Raw genomic sequence first — 25,966 nt, forward strand, 5'->3', positions numbered from 1 at the left:
CAAAGCTACATTCTCTTTTAGGATTCAAACACTCTTTGAAAGTACAGCTGTATTCGAGTTTCTGGTTAAGATACATCCAATTATTTCTCAACATACTGTAATTTCCCTTGCTCAAGTATTCAAGGGAAAATGAGCAATATTAACAATAGTACATAAATCTACTTAATGAGGAATAGAATGTATTTTCCAAAGAATCGCCACAAGAGCCCATATTTATGGCTAACTTAGTTTTCAATTCTTGCTCTAAACAGCCAGAAAAGTCGCAAAAATCCCATTTGCACCTAGCCTTTTAGTATCTCCATGAACCGAAGCAATCTCCCAAGTAGTTAAGACAGTGGAATTAGGAACGATCAGGCCTCTGGGAGCTTTTCCATTGGGGCAACTAATCACCTGTTTCATTAATTGTGTTTCGGGGATGGTGCGGTCAAGATAACAGTGCCGCATTCCTATGGGAGACATGCAGCTAGGAGTTGCTGGGAGAATATTTGTCTTTGAAGTGGAAGATAATTTCACACCAAGGGAAACCTATTTTGCTAGTTAATGATGTAAATACAGGTAAAATAAATAATTCAATGAGAACATTTTTCAAGCATCTAAATATTTGAGAACTTAAGACTCGTAACTGGCTTTAAAAGAAGTTTCATATAGAAATCAATGAAATTTATCTTCTGAAACTGCATATAATTCAACAAAGTATTAGGTTTTGGATTCTTTTATATCTAAAACTATTGCCAATTTGTTGCTTTAGTAAAGATGCCACCCGTACCACACCCAGTACACTTCTGCCACATGAAAGGCACAATCATCTGGGATGAGGAGATTTTACCTTCCCCGTGTGATTCCTTCCCAAAACAGAATCCAAGCCTCTGATCAAAGCGCAGACAAAATTGTCATTACCTTACAAGTGAGAGTCCAACATACCACATGCAATGGACTGAACTATTAAATTTCACGTATACCACTACATTTAAAAACACTTTAAAGAAAGAAATAGATGGAAAATTAAGCTTACGGGTCTTCCTTGCTGAATCTTCTATGAAAAGTGAAGATATGTCCTCATCCACTCCCACCTCATTTTTAGCAATGCAGGTATAGGCACCCGTGTCTTCATATCGAACGCTACTGATATGAAGTTCACTTCCGTTTGCTGTAAGAAAGACACCCATAAACAGTGTTCCTCACTGCTGCTAATTGCTTTAACTGCCCTTAATTGCCTTCCATTGTTGTGGCCGCCCAGCAAGAACCCATCAGGGTGGCTTCACCGCACAAAGTTTTCCTGTGCATAACTAGAGGTATTTGGGAGATCCTCATGAGAGCTGATGTTCTGCTTCTTTCCATTAGCACATACACACTCTGAGACAGAAACGAATAAAGAACAATCCCAAGTGCAAACAATAAATTACATTCCATTTATTTCATCTTGTTCAAAAAAAAAAAAAGGCTTTGGCTTTAGCGGAGAAAAATTAACTTCAATTTTGCAAACTGTTTTTCATCAGATCACCAAAAACTTGGGCTTGGGAGGGGTCTCTCTACAGTTCCTCCTATCCTTTTGATTTCTGGAGGCGGACTGTTGCCTAAAACCTTTGGAAGATTTTGAGATATCGCACCCAACCGTGCAGGGATATCTGTGTTGCCAGACTGGGGGGTGTGCGGGGAGGTTTTTAATATTTTTTACACAGAAAATTGCAAACAAACGTTTTTGCCTTACATTGTGTCTGTTGCACCTTCATTTGAACAAGGACCAGCAGGAGTCTAGAGCCCAACTCCCTCTGCAGAGATGGGTGGGAGAAGACAGAACCACAGCCTGATTCTCAGCTGACTTGCATCCAATGTAGTGCTTACACCTGAACAAATAATTTAATGCATTTTCTCTTTGGATTTGCGCAGCTGCACACAAAAGACAAGGCAGTGGAGAACCGGGCACACTGTCTTTTAACATAACAGCGTTACCACTTATATCAATCAATACTGCATTTCCCGAGAGATTCACGGGAGAAAAAGATAAAAAGAAAGAACAGGGGGTTTTGTAACATGATTTCCAACAACCGTGGCTTAGCGAAAGTACAAGAACTTCTAGTTTAAAGTGCAAAATAATCCTCCTTAATCCCCGTCTACAATACTTTAATTAATCAAAATTCTGTTCTTACCTAGGAGTGTTAGTTGTTTGGATAGTTTTGGCATGATATCAATGCCGTTCTTTAGCCAGGTAATTCGGGGATTAGGGATGCCTTCGGCGTGACATTTGAGGCTCGCTGACACGCCAGGCTCCTGCGCCTGTGTTTCAGGGTAGACGCGAATCACCGGTGGCACTGCAGGAAACAAGGAATCGGTGACTTCAAACTCACCCACCAGGTGCCACCCCTTGTCGGTGGCTCGAGAGCCACTGCCTTCAAACAGCGCCGCAGAAGAGGTCTGACCCGAGAACCCGTGAGTTAACCAACGTCCCGGCTTTCCGTGCACGCTACAGTAATGATTTTCCTACAGCTCAACTTTGGGAGGCAGAAAACAGAAAATAATAATAGAAAAGAGTAAACTAATAAACCAACGCAAGGGAGCAAGCTTGCTAGCTGATGTTGTATTTAGACTGTTTTTGCTGCTTCTTACTTTCTTTCATTAAGTGATTGATTGATCTTAAGTAAAGTTGGATTAAAACCTAAGGCGGCTACTCACATGTTTAAAAATTAAAGTATAAACTCCAAACCTTCACTGAATCTAGTAAGGAAGGAATTCGAGTTCTTGCCTATTAGAAGTAGTCAATATTAATTAATTAAATATCCATCAGGAAATAGCCTGTATATCCACTACCTGGTGTTCTGATCAAATGAAGTGTTTATAAGTTACTTCTCTTTTTTTCTGAGAGGCTTTCAAAAACGTGACTTACCTTTTTTCAGGAAGGCCCCTCTGAACTATTGAATATACTCAATATTCAGAATTACTAATTATGTTACAATTTCAGACAAGTGCATTGATTTTCAATCACGTTGCCTTCATTGCTCAAATCAACAAGGCTTAATATCACCCATTAACTATTTCTTAACAATTTAGTCACATACTTTAAAGAGAATTTGCAATATAGCCATATTGGTGAAAAAAAGCAGTGGGACTCTCCTGCCTTTTGCCTCAAGGGACATAATAAAAGGAAATGAGAGGATGTGCCGTATCACGGCTGATGGTATTTGAAGGGTGGTCATGGACTACTGCGTTTCATAGTCAAGTGGTCAACTTTTCTACCAGATTAAGAGATTTTGCGACTCATGATGTAACTGTTGAAAGGCGTAGGGTTTTGTAAAACCACAATCAGAGTCAAATGTGGATGTGATATGTGGGGGACGAACTTTTTCCTCAAGGAAAATGAATAACCTCTGCTAGCACCAGTGGAGGATTGAGGAAAATTTGTGGGGTTTTTTAGAAAGTGTGAATGCGACAACAACAAACTTCCACTGGAGATCACTGGCTTAAGGTACTTAAATCACTGCAGTGCTTTTATATAGTCCATCATTAGGTTCCAGGACTGGTAAAATTAAATTGACTTAACAGTTGCTTTAGAATAAAATGAAATCTGTGTTTGCAGCTTGCTATGTGTCTATATATCCATATGGGGATAGTCTAAATAATTGCATTCACTAGCATACACTTTCCATCTTTCGATTTCTATTTTTTATGGGCCTTACCAGAGAGAGAGAGTTGTATTTTACTCCTGTCTTACCTACCAGCTGCCAAGTATTAACCAGAGCTGAGTCATCAGCTTGGAAGGAAATCAGCCACGACAGAAAGCCCTCAAGTCTACTTGTTTTTTATAGCTTTAAAAGCGAGAGATTGTTCAAGTGTAATCTGAGAGGAAATGCCCAGGGGCAACTGGAGAGAGAAAAAAAAAAGGGGACTTCTAGCAAAGGAATGGCTCTAAATTCCACCTCTGCACCGGACGTGGATTTACTTCCTCATCCCCTATTTTCTTTACTTGCGAAGAAAAGAAAATGCGTTGTAAGATGCAGGGCAGTGAGTAAAACACCAAGTAAGAGCTTTTCAATCGGGAGGTTACCAAAAAGACAAAGTTACTTTTACTAAAATGAGTTTGCAAATTCTAAATAAAAGCATTTACTAGCTTTTTATCTTCTCTTCCTCCCATCGCTGTCAGGGCTGTGGCTCCTCCTGGCTTCAGGAGGTGCCAGATCACGCAGGAGGAGAGCAAAAGAAGCGACCTGCTGCTGGAAATGGCTGGTTCAAAGCCACCCCTGTGCTTATTTGAGAGACAGTGTCAAAGCAATTCAGGGGAATAGGACTGAGCGTTGGGAGCTTCTGATTCCTTCTGTATCTCGGAAAATTAATTTAAATTTCTCCAAGTCGGTCCCTCCAGACGCGACAGGATAAAGATAGTAATTTATGTCCACTTTGACAGAATTTTATGAAGGTTGTGCACTCAATGCTTGTCTCACCTATGATTTGCTTACTACTAGGAACATTTTAAGAACAAAATAATTTAGGAACTGAGGTCCATTGAAAGTCTATGTCCATTGAAATTCAGACTCATTGCTGAGAGGTGGTTTGTCTCCTATAAACGCATAGGAAAAAAGGTACAATACTCAAGCAAGGTAGATGCCCAAATCCTGGTGAAGTCAATGGGCAGTTAGTACTTAATGTCCCCAGGTACTTTCCTAATTCTCCAGACAGCACAAACCTGCCTCCTCCAGTCCAGAAGCAACGCTGACCCTCTCTGCCCCGTGCCAAACTCTGCTCCTGCCAGAGTACAGCCACCTGCCCGGCTCCAGGCAAGATGGAGATTCCGCAGCCGGGCTCAAGCCCTTCTCTAACATATCCCAAATGGCCAAAGACACCAGAGCAACTTTACTCCAAGTCTAGTGGTGTTTCCTCACCCACCAGCTCTTAACAGAGACGGAGACCATCCCAGACATCACCTATTTAATGCTCTCAAAACCAGTGGGGGTTGATCAGGTTTTCTTATAATGGTTTGCTTTAGGCTTTCCTCTTCATATGGACCCTCATGTCAGCCCTCCCAATGCCTGCCACACGGATCCCGCTTCCTAGAAACAGGGCACTCCTTCACAAAGCAGAATTTACTTGCATCTTGCAGTTTTTTGCCTCATACCATGTTAGTCTGCATGTGAGTAATCCACATATTTTACCTGCAGAGGTGAAAACACAATAGATTTACAGGGCAAAAAGTAGCTCAGGGGTCCCAGACACTGAATCAATGTTCTGCAGGAAAATCAGCCTAACTTGAAATTACAGGAAGGTGTCTTTTCAAGAGTGATTAATACACAAACTGCTTGTTTTCACCTAAAAAAAATACATGTTGCACCTCCGTTCCTACTCTCTTATCATTTTCCTGCTCCTTCCATTTTTAAACTTTTTATTTCTTCTCCCGTGTCTTACATAATTCATTGCACAGCTGAATTATTGCATGCAACTGCCTTGCGATAACAGCAAACTGCAGAATGCATTTTTATTGTCCTTGCTACAAATTAATACGTTCCAAGTAAGCACATTTTACTTTAAATACTTGCAAAGATTTCAACTTCAGACTTTGGAATATATGGATTATCCTTTGCTATTTCCCTTGGTGAATATATATCATTGCTAACCATTACTGTGTCTGCAGCCAAAGGCAATATAAAAATGCTATTATCTTAAGCAAAGTAAGAAAAAAGAGGTATTCAAACGAGTAAGAGACTGGGTAGATTGCCTACTACTGCATACTGAGCAGTACCTTACTCGTGGAGCAGACCAATTCATTACAATAAAGCAGCTCAGGTGACAAAGCACACAATGAGCACAGATGGTGGTATCAAGCCCCAAAGACACACATTGCTGCTACAGGATCTAGATACTCCAAGGCTTAATACTAATTAATAGATTAATCATTTACTTGAGATGTTTTCATCTTTCCGTTTATGATTTGAAAGGAGTTTGCAGCATCCTATGTTTTCTCTTGAAAAGCCACATTAAGAAAACATCTGTGTTTAAAATATCTCTCTGTTACCGGAAAATTTGTCCTATTGGACCCTTATAATTGGGCTGAGCTTCGAATGGCTTTTTAAAACTGTTTTCAAGGAATACAATTATGCTGATGTTTTCCAGAGTGCAAGGACCAAGGAAAATGATGCCCCATACTCAGCAGTCTCTTGATTTGCTAACTATCAGTTTTCATAGTTGATTACAATTTTATGAGATTCTTTATCCTCAGCAACTCTTTTTCTTCTTGAAAGTGATAAATTGCTTTTCCTCCCTACAGTTAGTCTACACTGTACATGCTTCCCAAGCAATATCCATACATGGGAGAGAACATAATTTTCCTGCTGTTTCCTACTGTTCTTGGCTGCTTCTGATCAAAGATAGCAGCACACAAGATGAATTTTGCATTCTTAAAATCTGTGCTGCCTTTCAGCGTGTTCTTTTCTTCCAAAGACATTAAGGGCCAGCTGTATAAATACACCGACTTAAATCTTATCACTACTGTGAATCCCAAGATTGATGAGCTCAACCCAAACCTACCACATCAAATAGCACACGTAGGCTGCATTTCACGTGTGTGCTTTACGCTTCTTGCCCAGGGGACGTGAGCCAGCAGTTTGCGGCGTTCAACCTATGGTTGCCACATTTTCTGCCTAGCCAGGAATCTCCTCTCTGCTTGTCAAAATGAGCATCTGGATCGACCTGTGTTACCTGCGATATCCTGAACCAGCTGGTACGAAGAGAAGCACTGCACGGCATTCAGCAGTCCAGCAAAACAAACCTTCTCCCCTTCAGACAGGCTGCTTCGCAGAGGATCTTTAGGCAAGTCTAGACCACGCAAGGCCTGATGGTGAGTCAGAGAACGTGGAGTTGCTTTCAGCACGGCATTGTTGGCTGGTCAAAGAGCCCTAGCGTGCACGTGGCTGGGCTGTGTGGCACAGGGACAGCAGCAGGCGGCAGTAAGGACACTGCTTGCCCACCATGGACAAGCGCGTCCCCATCTTCCAGCGGGGTTTGACTGCCATGAAGTGAATTTACTTTCCTTGGGTAAGAAAAGGAACGATCATGACAATATACTGGGATGAAAGCAAGGCTTTCTGTAAGTAAACTTTTGATAAATTTGATTAGCCTGTAATACATTCAACTAGAGCTCTGAATCCCAGAAACTTTTAATTTTGTCAAAATTGGGCTTTACATTTCCTATTTAAGCTTTTATTTCTTAATTTTCTATATCACCTAATCAATGAGTTGTTACAAGCCAGTGCTATGTTCTAAAAAGAGACAAAGGAGAAAGTGAGATAAAGAGAATACAGTATGTTGGATAAAAGCATACAAAGAGGGTGCATATAACTAGGATCAGATTCTTTTAAGGAGAAAAAGGCAATAAAAGGAAAGTATTTTGTAAGATGGACTGATGGGCCTCAGCGGGAACACTAAGGCAGGGCCCAGGTGGTATAGAGAGGATCAAAGGACACTGGGAGAGTTACTGCAGCTTTGAAAACACTGAATTAACTGAAACACAGTCTAAAAGCTGGGACCTGCCTGTACAGACATAGTGAGGTTGGGAAGCGTTGGGGAGAAACTCTTTTGCTTCCAGTTGGTTCTTCTTTCTCTGCTCTTTTCCAATAGAGAAACTTGGAGTTTTCTCTATTAAAAAGAAAAAAAAATCTGATCGTTTTCATAGAATAAAAACCCCTGTGTTTTTGATGTTGAAAGTGTACCAGTCCCTCCCTGGAGGAGACAGGTGAGCAGACACACTCAAGTTCTGGTTGACTTGGTTCTGTCACATTCTTTTACCATTTTAGTCGAATACAGAAGAGCAACAAAAAACCTCCCGTATTGAAGATGGAGTTTTTAGTTTGATACAGACAGACAGAGACAATCCCCAGCACTGAACAGAGCCCATCAACTATACTTAGATTCTCAGTATCTACACTCAGCTCAGCTTGGCTCAGCTTCTCCCCTCTACTCCTGTCAACAGAAATTCCTCAATTTGTCCTTTAAGTTACTGAAAACCGAGAAGGATTTCCCGAGCCGGGCTGTGCCTTGAGAACCCCACCATGCATCTGAAGGTAAGCAATGTTGTCTTCTCATCGGTGCTCTTGCCCCAACATCAGTTGCTGGAGAAAGCCACGACGCAGGCAGAAGGAGAGAATTTAGTGTTGCGGGCAAACAGCCAGCCACGTCAAGAACTGCAAAAACCCAGTTTTGCAAAGCCTACTGGCTAACAAGGGAGTATCAGGCGCTGGAAGACAAAGATTTCTAGACCCTGCAGTGTTTTCTAGCAAGCCTGGGTTGATACAAGAATGCATGGCATTTTTTTGCAGTATTTAGTGACTATATAGCAACATTAAAAAGCCAGCATGGAGACTGGGGGGTTTTTTTGGTGTAACAGTGTTCTTGTATTAGTAAGAAAAGCCACATGCAGCTGTGGTGTGAAACTGCCATTTAAAAAGAAAATAGGATCTTTCAACAACAAGTTAAATCTAAGTGGCAGGCATGAGTATAAAACAAATCAAGCCCTCCCCGCACTCCATCCAGCTCTCCTCTCATTCTGGTTTTAGCTTCAAAGCCTTTGGGCCTTATATTCTCAGTGATGATAAAGTCTACATTGTTGTCTGCCAACTAAACTCCATTCAGGCCTCATAATATATCACATAATATACATGGGATTAAGTTGTTAGCTTGCTTTTCTTTCAACTGCCATTCATCAAACAAATAGCACTTTGAGGAAGGAAGCCTATTTTCCCAGCTGCAGCATGCACAATCTAGTTATCCACATCGCCGAGACTTTACAGTTTACTATCTCAAAAGATGACAAATTATTATGTGGAAACATTAAGTCAGGATTCATTCAAATCAACTGGATGCTTCGTCCTCTCCTCCAGGTACTTGCTGTGGGTGGGGAGCACTTATGCACGTCCAGAAGACCTGAGCTGCAGTCAAACCCAAACCCCACGTCCACCACGGTGCTTCTTAAAGTGCATAAATATCCCTTTTTACTGTTTCTCTTCGTATCAGACTCTCTCTATTAACCTGTGTGTAGCTATCTGCTCTTACCAGTTGAAAGCTCTCCTTTGTAGAGGTTCACACACATCTAGAGAAAGAACTAAATATTAGGTTTCCTTATAATACATCCCCTGTAATAAAGTTACTGAAGTTTCCTGTAGAACTTAATACTTTCATGCCAGAGTACGTCAAAATCTAGCCATAGTCAGAAATGGGTTACCCTATCTCCTATCCTGGAGATACTAGTGGTCATATTAGCACGTGTAAATATGGGTTTAAAGCTGGACAATGATTTTGCTGCTGAGGAGGTGGATAATCCATGGGCTGGTCCCTCGATGAACCACCAGTTTAAGCTAATGCAATTTTAAACTAAATCCGACTGACTGAGTTTGAGGTCAGAAGAAAGATAGCAAACGCCTGAATATAAGTTCCACCAGGTGCAAATGTGGTCCAGGGGACGGAGGTGAATGATGATGCTGGAATATGGCCCATGTGGTTCTCTCACCTGTAAAATGGTTTGCCCTCATTTTGCAACCCAGTGGGCCATATCTTCAGCCAATGTAAATAGCCCTCAGTGAACCAAGCCGACTACAACAACATAATAATCTGATATATAGCTGGGAGTTAGACAGCTCGTTTTGGAAACACTGTGCTGTATTTATTTAAATATCCTGAGCTATTTCACGCAACAGAAATGATTTTCTGAACGAAGAAATTATCGGACCAACACTTCTGTTGACAAAAGTAGTCATTAGTCTATGAGATGCTTTGAAAGACTGCTCTTAACTCTATGGAAATGTTATCGACAGCTTGTTTTACAGTTAGGATACCTGCTGAAGCCCAGGTAATTATACACATCCCCCCTTGGTACCTTTCTTTTTGATTGCCTGTGTGATAGCACGAGTGAGCAAACCCCGAGCTGCATTCGCTCTCGTACACAGGCAATTTGGTGCGTGGCTTTTCACGTCTCTGTATGCATGAGATTAACACGCAACTTTGCTTACGGGAAGGTTTTCATGGATTGTCATATGTGCCATTTACTAACCATTCACCTGAAGGATGTGGGTCTGATACAGGTCTTCATAGCCGTAGGCATGACAGGTGTAATTGCCCATGTGAATAGTTGTTACCTTGGTGATGTAGAGGGAATCGTCTTCTCCAAAATCCTGTATGTAACAAAAGACAGGAAAGGTGCCTTATTATTTGGTAAAAATATTTTAAACATCACATGAAGGGAGACTACCCGTTCCATGGTCTTGATAGCATCGCAGCTTGGGAACACAGCTTGAATATTGAACAGTAAGTTTTAAAGTTCATAAATCAACACGCAGGGAGAAAATGAGCGGCAATTTAAGAGTAAGGCAAAGTAACTCATCTGAGAACATGAACTTTTGTGCTGGTTGCTAACAAGGTGCTCTTGGAACATACAAAAGATGGCAATTTCCAGCTGTTTAATTTATGGGGGCATTTAGTATCAACCCGTTAACCTCAGATGCATAAAATGCTAACTTCTCGGTGGCTTAAGGTTTCCTTTATCTATGCTGGTTCTTAGAAAATGCACTGTAACCTTGAGACTTGATGAGAAAGAACTGAAACTGTTTGTCACTTATCTCAGACAATATCCCAGGCAGGAGACAACGAAGATGACAAAAAGCATTTTCTCAAACAAACTTGTTTTGATCTGTAACTGCTTGACAAGCATCTTTCTTTATCCCCTTCATCTTCCTAGATCTGCTCTTGCATTACTTCAATTTTTGATTATAGATGGGGAGAATATGAGTCAGTACAGAGTTTTTGGCACTTGAAGACATTGTACAAGTGCCCTGCTTAGGAATTTATTTCAAATTATAGTTAACAGAATGACAGCACTGATGGGTATACGAAGCAGCTTCTCTTGTTACTCCATTAACGTTCCGACTTCTGCAGCTCCAGAACGTTTGTACTTCTGTGCAAACCCAGAAGGATACATTTAAAAAACACTTCATGAGCTTAAAGAACGATTTATCTTTAATTAGCTACATGTGTGAAGCACGCTAAACTAAACTCTGTAGAATTTCACTGCAAAAGTATGGTAAAATTCAGCTTAGAATCAGGGTGGCATGAACCCAGCACAACTGGGTGAGTGTTGAGGAGTGGTTTTGGTCGTGAAAACCCAAGGGCTCTTTTGGAAACTTCCAATATGTAGGTGGAAAGCCGGCCTGCAGCCAAGGGGAGGCTCCTACACAACGTTGTGCCAGCTGCCACCCTTGTCCAGCACGGCCGCCAGGAGAGAAATCGAAGTGCGGCACTGTAGTGTGGTCAGGAGGTGAGAACTCACAGCCGGCGTCTTCCACCATGACTTGATGGAACCTACCAGGGTGGATGGCATAAAATATGCAGAGCAAATTTGCTCTGTTGGTTGAGAGTCAAGAACTTGGGTCCCAATTTCTTTGTGATGGAGAAAGGGAACCCATGCACAGGGGTGCTGACGCCGCTCCCTTTCTCCTGCACCCATAGCAGGTCAAACACTACAAGGAACCATCCTCATCCATGCCGTTACTGCCAAATCCCCTGCCAGGTGCTCAAAACGACAAGCAAAAGTTGTTTGATCATCATATGGGCTGTTTTCTAAACCAAAACCATTTGAGGCTCCTTATATCTCTCATTTTCTGCCTCTTCAGGGTGCACCTGCTTTACAGTTTGAAGCTCTCCTTTCCAGCCATGACACTGCGAACATTTTTTGAAGGAAGCTGTGATCCTGAGGCAGACTTGCGATGCCAGCTGGCATGCTTAAAGAAAAGTACAAAAGTAGCCCATCTCTTGCAGTATAGGACAGATCTGGTGCTACTTCTGTTGGCTCTTGAATCTTCTCCAGTAAATTCTGTCTGGCACGAGAGAAACATCTTCATGTCTCTCCTCTCAGTGGCAAGCCAGCACTGGCAGAGGGGAAGGGAAGTTTGGGAACGTGCCTGGTTTTTAAACATGTCACAAGGCAGACTAAGAGAAAGCACCGAGAAATACAGAGTTTGCAGGCAGCATAAGAACCCTTCCCAAAGCACAGACCTTGACCTGAGAGGGGACAAACATAACCACCCTGGTTCTGCTGTCTGCTACCCTATGGCACGTGCTGCCCCAACGGGTAAATGTACGGACGGTTATAAAGAATAAATCTATAGAGGTTCCTGAAATTCATTGTCGACATCAAAAGCATCTCAGATATCACTGACACCTTGGGTGTCCAGCAGATTTGGCATCTACACTATGGGATAAGCTGGTTAAGCTACCCAATACGTTTTTACAAATATCTACTCAAAAAATCCCATTTCAAGCATTTGTCTGTTTTCTGTTCAGTTAGATCTTTCCTGCCGGAAAGCAAAGATGCATGAGTAACTGCAAACAGAAAAGACATCAACCCTGTTCAAATGATATCTGCATGAGATAGAGAAAAAGCTTGCAGTGGAGGGCACTTAATATCAGTTTTTAAAGTTAATCCCAAAGCAACTCAAATTGAGTTTAGATCAATAAAAGCAGGATGGCTACTTTTATGAAATGATTTATAAGGAGTTGTGGAAAAACAGGACAATAAAACCTTTTCTGGTTTAAGTATGTTGCTTCCTTTAAGATATCTCAGAAAAATGTTATGAATGCTTGGTTTGTGCTCTGTAATTGTCTTTTTATGGACGATCTGTTTTTTCCAATGCATACAAATGTATTAATATAAGTAAAGACCCTTGCAAAAACAAACTGATGCAAGATTATAGTATTATTCTCTTCCTCTCCAAATGCATTTTTCTTGTAAAGAGAAGCCTATATCGGTAAAAGCATGGTTTATGACTTTTAAAAACTATTTTCTGACTTCTAGCACTTAAAGAAGGTTATCAAATACGATTTAGCTTAACGCCGTATCATTTATGTCAGGCACAGAAGGAAATTATCTGCCCTGTATTAGAACTTGCACACACAGAGTCAATTCACAGAAGAGTACAACATTATTAAGAATGACCAGTATTAGATGTGGGAAGAAAAAAGTGAGTATGAAATTTAGGTTCAATACTGAACCTTTTGTTGCTACAAAAATAATAGTGAATTCTCTAACAAATTAATGACTCTTTCCGTGTGTTTATTTATTGCAGCTCATGGTTTCTCCTTATGTTTCCCTGTGGATATAATTAGTACATTAGGATTTCACAGTTACATTTTATATATATGCATGCATTCTTATGCACAGGCACTTTCTGTGTATATTTTATAAGGGTATATTTGGAAGTACTGTAAAAACCTAAGCCCTAGAGCATTAGGAAATGATAAGTCTTTGATTCCTTAACAGCCTCTAACTCCACGTCTTACACTCAGCCCAGCCAGGAGTCCCGCAGCAGTGGGCAGCCCCGGTATCTGGGCTATTTCATAGAATCGGTTTGGTTGGAAGAGACCTTTAACATCACCGAGTCTAACCATTAACCTAACACTACCAAAACCAGCACTAAAAGCCATGTCCCTCAGCTCCACGTCTGCCTGTCTTTTAAATGCCTCCAGGGATGGTGACTCAGCCACATCCCTGGGCAGCCTGTTCCAATGTTTGATAACCCTTTTGGTGAAGAAATTTTTCCTAATACTCAATCTAACCCCCCCCTGGTGCAACTGGAGGCTGGTTCCTCTTGTCCTATTGCCTGTTCCTTGGAAGAAGAGACCGACCCCCACCTCACCGAACCTCCTTTCCCCCACCCCTCCATACCGCTCTGCCACTGGGAGCTTTTAGGAGCTGCTCAGGTCCATCTCTTGCCACTGCACTAACCGGGATGCCAGTTAATGCTGACAGAGTGCTCAGCTGCTGGTTTGGTTTGCTGGTCCTCGACAGGGTGCAGCACCGTAGCGCTGCGTACAATTTTAACAAGCTGAGTTGGAACTGCAGGCCAATAAGGACCTCCTTGCCCCTCAAAAACGTGTATCAGGCAAGTGGGGAGCTCTTTGAATAAAAGCTCTCAGAAACTGTTTGGCACAAAACGTATTTATGGAGGTCAGAACCTGAGCTCCATCCTTCCATCCAAACACACATGCATAAGCTTGCTGGGAGAACTGGCAGGGGAGAGGATGGGGTGGGCAGAGGGAACGGGAAGAATTCACGCTGGAAAAAGGCAGAGGAAATGTTTCATGTGCTTTGATGTCTTTCAGATGGCTTTTGCTTGCAAAGCCAGGTTTCCAAGTCACCAGGAGCCTGAAAGCAGTCAAAGGGAACCATAAACACCTATAAGAATGATGTAACTTAATTCTTTTCTCCCTAAAAGTATCCCACCTTTAAAGCAGAGTATCTCAGGGCTGTCCGGGAGCTGCAGCGAGTGCTGCGCCGCCCCAGAGCTGGGACTGCCCACTCCTAACCCCAGCAATGCCCGACACGGACTGAAAAGGCATTTTTATGTATCATCCCATGAAAAAGGATAGACAAGCAGGAGAAAGGCAAAAAAGTAACTCCTGGGACATAGTTTTCCTCCTTGACCAGGGAAGGTGAATTTTCTTGTGAAGAGGAAGAAACAGAGGTGATGAAAATGTCTGAACAAAAGGCAGAAACCATTCTAACCCCACAAAGTGATGAGCCTTGCATCAAAGCGGCCAGATAAGGATACGGTGTTCATCACCTCTATTTTATGAATTTCATTACAAAATAATCTTACAGGTTCTGGTAAAAAAAAAAAATAAATTCAGGAAGCTATGCTTCTAATTTCTCATAATTGATAAGGTCGACTAGTGGCAGATGATAAATTGACTTTTCCGGCAGTTTGTCTCATGTTTTCTCTCCCTTTTTCAAATAAAAAGTTCTCTGCCCTTCGTGAGCTTCTTTTATGCCTTGCAGTTACCCTTCAAATAAAGGATTGATTAAGTTTTAACTTCTCAAGATTAAAAAAATGCACCACCCTGCATTTTAAATTGACAACAGCTCAGTAATCTAAAAAATAAAATAAAAAAGTTGCTACTGCACTCAGTCAATTCCAAAAAATAACAAAGCAGATCCTAGAAAATGGATATGTACATTTTTTTGTATTGTATTTCCTTTCCATCACTACTGATTACCCAAGGCATCGGTCTCTCCAAACAGAGGATTTTTCATATTTATTTATCCCATTCCTCCCTTCTAATGCATTCCCTGCTCATGCAATCTGCCACGGCTTGGAGACACCGCGCTTAGAAACGTGTAAAACATTGCATATTGCTTGTAAATCTTGTTCCCATTCTGTCTCAAGTGAAATCCAATATGTGACTGTAACGCCACAAATCTCCTGCTCTGACCCCCAGGGACGCAGCCAGCGTCCCCATAACCCACGTTAAGCCGGGGCGACGCCGCAGGGTGCGGGGGCACCGGCCGCCCGCTTTTTTTACCCCTTTCAGATGCTTCTTCATGAAACTTTCTAACACATCCCAGGGTTGTTCCAGAACAGAAACATATTTAAGACCCGCTAAATTTTTGTCTAGATTTTGTTTGCCAGGAAGTTTGAAGGGGAATTAGGAAAGAGTAGGTTCAGGCTTATTATTTTTTAGGATAGCTTGCAGATACTTGACAAAAAAAAAAACCCTTGCTGTATAGCTATAAATAGGAAGAAGAATCGGAAAAACAAGTCCCAGTGACACAAAACCAGACGATCTCCCCCTCTCTCCAGCTATCGGCAAATGCAGGCACACACCACGCCGCAGTACGGGACGGTGGGGTACACACTCCCCAGGCGGCCCATCCGACTTTAAACCTACACAGTGATTTTAAACGACCTCAGTTAGATACTGAATGCTCCTAATACACGCTGGGGTGAGTCCCAACGATGGTCGATACCCCCTCACCATGCTGACTGAAAATTGTTCATAGCAGAAGTAATGACAGAGGGAACGGACCTCCCCCAGTGGTTTCTTCTCTTAGAAACCGGTTGCTGTGATTTCTTTCTAAATAATAGTAATAATAATAATAATTATTATTATTAATTATAAATAATTATTCACTTCCCTTTTAAACCCTTCCCTTTCAGCCCTTTCTGCCAAGTCCAGGGAAGCTGGGAGCCTTCCCCATGTGGTTTCAGCGCTCACTGACAAAGCCACTCCCGGCACTGGGGCTAGCTGGTGTCACTGGTTTTCCACTAGACGAAGAGAAACGCCATCACAATTTCATAGTAACCAGCAGGCAACGAAAATGTATGAACTAGTTCATGCTAAAAAAGCTTGCCTGATCCTCAGAGTCCTAGAAACCTCTCTCTGATGATGTTTACGGGATCTTAAAACAAAATGTACCCAAGCGTTTAATGAGATTATTATTATGCAAAATCTACAACAATGGCTATCACTTTGAAAATGATTTCTCCTCACTAATCAAATGTCTCTGATCTTTTTTACAATAGATTCATGAGTGATTCATATAAAAATAATAAAAACTAAATTAGTCATGGGCTCTTAAATCACTTTCTTTGGTGCTTTTAATAATTCATTTCCAGAGACAAGCTGAGAACTTATGCTTCATTAATGTTATTTGTTCTTGGTTTTACACATGCTATCACTTTAGTAATTTACATGGAGAAAAATTCAGCCTTAAGCAAATGCCAGAAAACTATTGCAAACACAGTCTGATGGGGTATTAATTTATCTTTTCTTGTCTTTCTGCTCAAAGAATTTAGCACAACTTAAGACTTTGCTGGTGAGCCAAAAAAGTTCTTGACTTGAACATATGGAAATGAACTTTTTAGATAGTTGTGCAATTATAATACAGATAAAAATGGATGACTTTTACATCCTGAGAAACTCAGAGACAATACAACAAGGAAAATCAATGGTAGGTCATCCTGCTAGAGCTGTTGGAGGGGAGGAATCAGCATACCAGGGATTTAGTAAAATGGTTCTATATAATTGGATCTACTGGATTTTTCAGAAAAATGCAAAGACTGAACAGGTAAGTACCAATCCTGGGAGGAAATTATATTCATAAACTCCAACTTTCTCCCTACAGTACAGAGGCAGATAACCGGGATTCGTGGATTTTGGTCTGTAATTCAATTATCATTTCCAGCAGTCACAGCACATATGGGAGAGTACAACTGATTTCAGAGAGTCCTAATTCATCTGATTCTCAAATTTTTTTTCTAATGCAATTTTTTAAGCATGCCAAGTCTAGTTACCTTAATAATTCACAGCAGACGGGCTCACTCCTTTCTCCTTGCTCATTTTTAGAAGATTCACACTGTATTTCTAATTCTGCTTTTCTGTTATAACACCCAGACAGAGTGCATGCAATTCATCTACAGGGAGGTATACATCTCCAGAAAATGCAAGCAAAACAAAACCACCCCTGGCTGCTGAGAGTAACATCTTCCCCCAAACCAGGATGTTTAGGAAGGTAAAGCCTTAAACTCCACCCGATATTCAGGGCCAGATGAACAACTCTATTGTCTCCATGAAGGTATTTCTGCATTTGCAATAATCACCCACAAACTTTGGTCTGTGACCCAAAAATGAGCTATTACGCTGAAGGCACAAGTGGATACAAGTTCTGTGATCTTCATTATGGTAAAGTGAGAGATTACATACATATATTCTGAAAATATTGTATGCGTTAATTTTTCGCTTAACCTCTATTTTAGAGCCTGCAAAGACCTAAGATACTCTAAGCACCATGCAATTTCTCAAACTTTGATTTGAAAGAGAAAAAAACTTGGCTTTAAACACATAACTTCCTGTAATTTACTCCCATCGCTGTATTACTGCAGCATCTGGGATGACACAGGGTTTGATCATTTTAACAGCCCAATTTCTATTAGCAGGGTATTAAGTGGGGTTATTCACACATGGTCTTTTTATTATTTAACAGTGAAACTACATTAAAAACATCAACAGGAATATATCGCCTTCATACAGCCTGTTTTAATGAGAAATCTAATCCAAGCGACTTGCACTTTAAAGGTTGGCCACTTGCTTTGGGTTTCAAATATTATACATGGAAAGACGGACGTCTAAATGAACGTGCATGAAACGTGTATCAAGGAAGAGGCTCAGATCTTGTTAGAGCCATGAGATATACAGGGAGGTGAACCTTCCTGGGTGCACAGGTAGATGTGGAATATGAGCAATCGACAATTTAGGAGGTGGTCTGTGCCCCCCAGATTGACTCCTGCCACCTCCACATGCTCTTTGCACCGTGGACCTGGCAGAGGTTTGGTGGACAGAGATGGAGGCAGGCTTGGATTCATCTGAGTAACACACACAGATTTGTATGGGGAGGAGGAAAACCTTTTTGGAGAAGAGAATCCCTCCTTTTCCTCTAAGCCAGGACTTACACCTCCGAGCTCAGCCTCCATATCTCAGGTGCCTCTGGAGTCCTGATGACAGGAACTCCAGCAGCAAAACCCAGACTTTCTTCACATGGCCTTACCAAAGGCAAGAAGGGCTGAAGGTGAGAGGAGAGGTCTCTCCAACCAAGTTTCCTTCCCCTGACAGGAGGCAATGACAGAAGAGACATATGGGAACGCGCTGTTCTGCTCCCATCAGATGCTCCTCAGCCATTTCCCGAACCAGAGACTTTGCCCTCATGCTGAACAGCTTCTCCCCTCAACCCTGGACTTGTCTGATCTTCAACCCACCTGCCTTTCAGCCTGCGTGACATCTCAACGCTACAATACAAAACTAAAAACGCATGAAGCTGCTGAAGGGGGTCTTTTGGACAGGAACATTCAAGACTTCTTTGAGAATTTGGCACGTGGACTTCTTACCAGACATTTCTCCAGGTACTTTGTGCAAGATGAGCTGATTGGTACACACAAGTGACAGTAATACACAGATGACATACTGCATTTTGTTAACTCGTGGGAGAACTTTTTAAGGGCAAGTATTGATTTTTCATCAAACAAGGAGACCGACAAGTCATAAAGTAGCTGCAGAGCACTCTCCCTCCCGTGCCTTTAATCCCCTTCTGCATCAGCAGAAATGAAGAAACCTGTAGTTCAATGATGTGTAATGAAAAGCTTATTTTTGAACCAATATCTCACATAGATTTGAGTTAAATTGTACAGATTAACATGAAATGAATAATGAAAGACACTCATGAATTTATGTCATAGCTACCTGCATTACACTTGGTAATTCACCAAATTCTTATCTACCTGTATTCCATAATATTTGTTTTCTTATGATAATATTCTCTTCTCTGTTGTTTGCGTATGCTTTCACCATGCTGATGGAGGATAAACTTTTGTTTATAAATTTTGTTTATAAATGTACGTATGTTTCTCTGGAGATAATGTCAAAGCACGTGAAACAATATCCTATAAATAGTGTATAAATATATTTGACTCCACGAGGAGTTTATTATATTTTCAAATTGAGGAATGCTTTCATAATCACATATTCGGGAAAACATACTGCTTGTCTAGGGGACAAAAGTCTATTATTTTGAAAGATGACACATTTTAACCACTTCACTATTTGTAGTCAGAAATCAATTTATAGCTATCACAATCTTATCAGTTTCAGCTACATTATAGTTATTTTCTGCATGGGAAAAGTTGATGTGGCTTTTTTTAAAGTATAGCTGCAAAGGGACTTCTAATGGATAAATAATGTGGATATGTAATTTATGGATAAATAATATTTTTATGCTAAAAGGAATCTTAAATGTTTGCAAGAAAAATGGTTTAATTACATGTACCATTAAGATGGCTCTTTTGCAACGGCTATGTGACAACTCATTAACAGAGTTCTTCACGGACAGGACAAGACAAATTATTATGTTGCTTATGAAAGCTTCTGATTAAAAGAGCAATGAAAAGTTATTAATATTTTGTTGCCAATCAAGATATCACATAAAAAAGATTGAAGTAATGCACTTAAAAAACCAGGCTTTATAGTAATCTTCAACCTTTCAGTTCTGCACAAATTTAGGGTTATCTAGGTTTTTGTTGACCATATTTGTCACTTCTAGTATTAATCGGGAACACAGTCAATCTTCTCATATCACATTTTTCAAGAACCTGGAGAGAATAAAGCCACGAAGGACTTTTCAGCTGTGCCTCTCCCGTGCTGCTCTCACACCTTGTTGGAAGGATTCTGTTTTTTCCAGAATTGGGCTTCTATTTTCATCTGATTTCCCGAATTAGCATTTAGAAGAGAAAGAATTTAATTGAAATATAATATGAGGATTTGTCCAAGTGTGCGAATATCCTGTAGGTTTGTATGTGATTACCACTGTGCCAGGAGCAGGGAGGATTTTCTTGAAGTTAAAAAGGTACAATTAATCTCCTGTTGCACTTCCAATTAGCCAAATTGCTAACCTTATTGTGAAAAGCAGAAATGCAATCGAGTTTCTGCTTGAGGCATACTAAAAGAAAACTGAAGTAATTTAATTAACTGACTTCAAGTATATTAAGAAGCACACTGCCTTTACTTTCCTGCTGTCAATGCCTTTAAATAGATTATTGTTTAATGTAAGTTTCTGTACCCACAAGAGGCAGAAGCTTTGAACCGGCTGCTGCCACCCACCCTCACCCGTGCCATGATCGTGCATGGCTGCACCTATTTTCACGTTGCAAACCTCAAAGTCAATGTTGAAGCTACTTCCACGCTACACGTCAGTATCAACCCCAAAGACAGGCATGTTTACGCTGCAGATGAACGGGGCTCATCCCCCACCAATCCAGGACTTTTTAAACTTGTGATTAATCTAAATAAAAAGCCTGGATTTATCAGCTGAAGGACCATCTCTTCACCCCTCCTATGAACAAGGGCTTCAGACACGCAGGTGCCTGTCCTCAGTAGCCAGAGAGGGGACACAACTGAGCTCAAGAGTCCTACAGACTGTCCACAGCAGAAGAGGGAAAATAAAAGAAGGTAATCCCCAAATTGTGTCACCTCAAGTAACCAGACCAGAATACAGATGGCGATGATATATATGGAAAATAAAATCATCACAGTTTAATTAAAGATGAAAAAGGTCTGGAGGTGTTTATTAAAGAAAAAAAAGTTAATGTGCACCAGTAGCAGGTGTTATATGATGAGGTGATAGAGGTCATAAACTGACACATGAAACATTAAAATTGAGGCATAAATCCTGTTTTTCCTCCTTGTAAGAATCTCAGAGCTCTTCTTTGATATAATTTTGGGTGATATACTAGTTCAAACAGATCAAAAAGTGATTTTTTTTTTTTTTTCTGTGTATTGCAATTTGTCTTGCATGGTACTGTCCTACGGGGGGTTGAATCATTCAGGAACCGGTCAGTTTATGTGGTAGGATATAACTCGTCCTCTTAACATTTAATAACCAATGAGAATTACTTATAAGTAAACTAGAAATCCACTAGGGCCAGTGCTAAAATAGGGAAGAACTGGCATTTCAGCCTGAAAATTTACTCTTCAAAATTCTATTTAAAATAGTAGGAGTTGCAAATGAAGCCTCAGCACCACATGCTATCTATTCTTCAAGGATATGCTTGTAGTCAAATTCCTGGACTGTCATTTTGTGTCCAATTCAGACACATAAACTTCTAATTTTTACAGATTAATGTGATCATAACCAAAATTTCATAAAGGTAAGATAAATAACTGGAATTTTAATTATTTTTGGCCAAAAAGTTCTAACACCGCTCTCGATCCTCCAGAGTGTATGGAAATAAGTTTTCAGACCAGCTGTACCTTGCCTCTAACACCAGCTCAGTCCTGAACCCAGCAACAAAATTGAGCCTAAAAACACATCGTCTCAGACCTATCTAGTGAATAGAATGGACAAAAGAAAAGGCTCTTCCTAGACTCTGATCACACAAAGCTGCTGAATTTGCTCACTACGGATTAAACTAAGCAGACTGGTAGCATGTGTAATCTTTACTAAACTTAATCTGTGTCAAGGAATAGATATGTTCTGAAGAATATTTGCACAAGGCGGTACAGGCAGTAAGCTGCCAGGTCAACCACCTGCATGGCTCACCCTGCCACACTCCAACTACAGCAGGGAATGCCTGACTTTCTGCACCGCAGCTTGGCAGGTTTCCATGCATTTTTAGTGCCAGTGACCTGAAGGTCATTATTCTAATCCTGGCACTGACGGATGTCTATAAGAAATATGATCAGGTACACCAGCTTCGGGCTGGCTGTGCAATCCTGAGCATCCCCATTATGGTTCCTGTATGGTCCTGTGCCAATCCTGAGGTGGGAGCTGTGCTGGTTTCATGTTGCATTTCAATGTCATGCTCCAAACGGTGACAAGAAATGCATTTTAAAAGGGTAATACTTGCTTTGATGAAAAAAAAAAAAAAAAAAAAAAAAGAATGTTTAGATGGTTATAATTACAAAGGTTGTGCACACAGTAATCACCTATACATAGTGCACACAATTTTTCTGCTAAGGTAGAGTCAACAAATAAAGTCAACATACAACGTACTGAGTTGCAGTGCATGTTTCTGTCCTGTGTGCTGTAATTTTCATGTATTAATGCAGAAGAGTAAAACAAAGATTTTTCACATTTCAGCAATCCTGGATACACAACAATTTAGGGAGTTACAGTATTGACTGTAACAACTCTGAACTGAGTGGTTATCAAATTAACAAGAGCTGAACAAAAATATAAATCAACTCTTGCTGTAGTGTAATTAAAATAAAACCTGATTTACTGTGTACTTTAATGCGAAGAGAAATGAAGTACAGACCATAGTTTTTGTACACTACTTTCCACTCTCTCCATAATTAAATGTTATTAATAAATGAGTAAGTTTATACCATTATTCAGGTATTGTCTTTACTACAAACTATGACTCGCACATCAGACCAGTACTGTGAATTAAGAGAGATTCATCTTCCTTCTTGCGAGGGTACTGCCACACCCTGCTGAAAAATCCCCTATTTTAACCCAGTCCTCAGAAATAGCAGATGAGGAGACAAGAATTACCTGAAAGGCAAGTGAAACGGGAGGAACCGAGATAAAAACATATTATTTGATTTAGATAGAGGAGAGATTTTTATTGCCAACCATAAATGTATTGTTTCATGCTCTTGATGAACCTATTTCTTTGTAGCGGGAATGAGATCCCTGAGGAGTTAATGGTCTGTAGAGCTGCTAGAGTCCTGGGTTGCCTGGGCTGCTGGCCATGGACCACAGGTTGCACCAAACCACTTGGGCAACAAAGGACGAAGTAGCAGTGCTACGTAAGTGCTGGGTTATTACAGTACTGAGTTTTAATTGCATAATAACACATTCCAAGTACCCCTGCTCTCAGCTGCATATACGTTGTTTTGCTTTTATTCCTGAGACATATTCACATAAAAACGAAATATCGTGCCAGCTTCCAGTTTTCCATAATAATGAGATAAAACTTGTTCCCTTAAAACCATAATCTGTTAAATGAAGTCATATTCAATGCCCTAAAAAGAAAATGACAAGACTAGTTCAGCACTTACATTGATATCCTCCAAGTCAAGGAAGTTGAGGATGACACCGTTGCGTTTCCAGATGATGGGGGGCCGCAGTGCCCCATGGATGCTGCATGTCAGAACAGTGCTCAGGCCAACTGTGATGGTGGTCACGCTGACCTTCTGGTCCTCTGGCAGGCTCAGCCGAACTACCTCTGCAAAAGGCAACACAACAGGAATAATATTGAATACTACAAAGGGAAGCTGTTCCCCTTCTCCCTGCTTTGCCTTCCTTCTTCCCTGCTCCAGGAATAACTTTGAAGGATTTTGGCATGGAGATGGATATCTATGTTGCAAAAAACCCCCGAACAATAAAGCTAAGTAAGAGACATAGCAATTGAATCTGCCCATATCTTACTTCCTGTATCATTTTCCTGAGGCACCTAGCAGTAGTTGTGGCGTTAGGACACTAGGATGGGACCTCTGGCAAGCCTGGCAGCAATAGTTGTCTACAGAGCAGTCAACAACAGAAGGACGAACAAGGGTTTTCCTGCTTGAGACCGTCTGTGTTTGTTTCTCTAGGGAACTCCTGCCAAGGTCCTTTGAAAAGGCACAGGAATGAGTCAGGTTCTTTCCTTGAAGCAGAATTAAGGCACAAATGTTGTCACTGAAATATAAATAAACCCATTTTTAAATTGCCCAAATATCAGGAAGTTACCGAGCATGAAAACTCCTTTACCAAATGCAGCCACATATGCCATCTAAGATATAGATGTTCTTATATCCAAGGAGTGAGAATATTTCTTATCTTTTATTAAATTAAAAAAGTCACTTATTTTTACTTACACGTAGCACACAAAAGAAACACCTGAGGCAGCAAGCCTTACTGAAAACCACACCAACATCCTTCTGAAACCACACCAATGTCACAACATTTCCTTCTGGCCAGTGCTCACAAGATGTGTCTGCTTATTTTACCACGTGTGGCCACACAAATAGGCAAGACATTTGATACCAGAATTACCGTGAGTGCAGATTGTCATTATTAAGCATTTCAGCAGCACTGAGCCAGCAATAGAGCAATCAGGCCACATTGTCAAAGCTGCTGCATTCACAATTTTACCATTCACATGATGGTTTTTGCTTACTCTCCTTCACAGGCTCTGCAATAAGAAAGCCTTGAAACTATATTGCATATAAATGCTGAAAACTGGTCTTTCAAGATAATGGCCCATTGAGATGAACGGGGAATGTTCACAGCACTTTGGTGTTACATTGCTTCAGCCAACTCAGTAACTCGGACTCGGGAATGAATCACGCTCTCCTGGTCACAAGGCCCCTCTTTCCTCATGCCCAACGCCTCCACTGGCATTAACCATGGTAAAACAGGGATCAGAGAGATCAACGCTGCCTCACCCAAAGCCATATGCTTTGGGAAAAAACACTTCAAGCAGTTCCAACACTATAAAATGACATATGGGGTCAGGCTGCTCCCTCCCATCGGCTGGCAAAATTACTCTTCATCCTGCTTGTTTGCTTCTCAACTCTGTCATTAGGACCCGTGCAAGATCTGCCTATCACTTACAGTGTATTTGTGTTGGTAAGATCTAAATGCTACGTGCACTTGTATTGTTCTCTACAACTACCTGAAAGGAGGTTGTAGCAAGGTGGGGGTTGGTCTCTTCTCACAAGTAACAGGTGACAGGACAAGAGGAAACAGCCTCAAGTTGCACCAGGGGAGGTTTAGACTGGATATTAGGAAAAAATTCTTCACTGAAAGGGTTATCAAATATTGGAACAGACTGCCCAGGGAAGTGGTTGAGTCACCATCTCTGGAGGCATTTAAAAGACACGTAGATGAGGTCCTGAGGGACATGGGTTAGTGGTGGACTTCGCAGTGCTAGGTTATGGTTGGACTCGATGATCTTAAATGTCTCTTCCAATCTAAATGATTCTATGCCTTTCTTTCAGTCCTCTGAAGAAGTGCTGACTTTCAGTGAATCCAAAGACTCGTTTTATCATGTCAGTTCACAGCTTAAGATGTGATTTTGCCTTAAAAGTTAACAGCTTTGGTGGGAAAATCTTGCACTCTTTTATGGGGCTTACATTATGGAAATGCAGGGAATAGAAATAAAAAATCTACTTTTGCAAGCATCATTTTCCATCTCTTCATACCCTCTAATGGAAAAATTGCTTCGACATCTCTTGAGTAGTAAATCTGTTAGATCTGTTCACTAAAATATTCAGTCCATTTCAGTAGCCTTGGGAAGCCTGGAAGGACTCACTCAGGTCTAGCAACTGATTGTGAACACTTAGTACAAAACTTGCTTGTGCAGCAGTACCCAAACAGCTCTGCATCCCTTCTCTTCCTGCTTCTTCCACCTAAGCAAGAAGTTAATTGAATGTGCCACAAATTGTATTCACCACTGTAGATTTGAGGCTGACTTAAGTCTGCAAAGATCAATCAGCATTGCTTGTGCGTCTGAGAGTGGTTAGCCACTCTCCCACTTATTATGCTGTTTTAGAAAGAGCACAAGCTGTTGAAAAGAAACGGTAGCTATGGTTTTGATATATGGTTGATCCAAAATAGGAATGTTTGATCAACTTACTACTATTATTTGGGTTGCGGTGGCTCCCACAGGCATCGAATGAGAAGAGC

General features: G+C 40.9%; 1 protein-coding gene across 3 annotated transcripts in view; it reads right to left on the bottom strand.

Moving 5' to 3' along the window:
• FSTL4 (follistatin like 4) overlaps nt 1-25,966 on the bottom strand; it is a 243,501-nt gene that overhangs the window by 19,177 nt on the left and 198,358 nt on the right. For all 3 annotated transcript variants that reach the window (XM_063349320.1, XM_063349318.1, XM_063349319.1), the window contains exons 7-10: nt 23,356-23,522; nt 10,025-10,145; nt 2,148-2,309; nt 1,013-1,147 (exon numbers count right to left, since the gene is read on the bottom strand). In XM_063349320.1, the coding sequence (XP_063205390.1) occupies nt 1,013-1,147; nt 2,148-2,309; nt 10,025-10,145; nt 23,356-23,522 (585 nt within the window). The remainder of the gene's footprint in view (nt 1-1,012; nt 1,148-2,147; nt 2,310-10,024; nt 10,146-23,355; nt 23,523-25,966) is intronic.

The sequence above is a fragment of the Chroicocephalus ridibundus genome, chromosome 11 (genome assembly GCF_963924245.1).
Source record: "Chroicocephalus ridibundus chromosome 11, bChrRid1.1, whole genome shotgun sequence".
NCBI classification, from domain to species: Eukaryota; Metazoa; Chordata; class Aves; order Charadriiformes; family Laridae; genus Chroicocephalus; species Chroicocephalus ridibundus.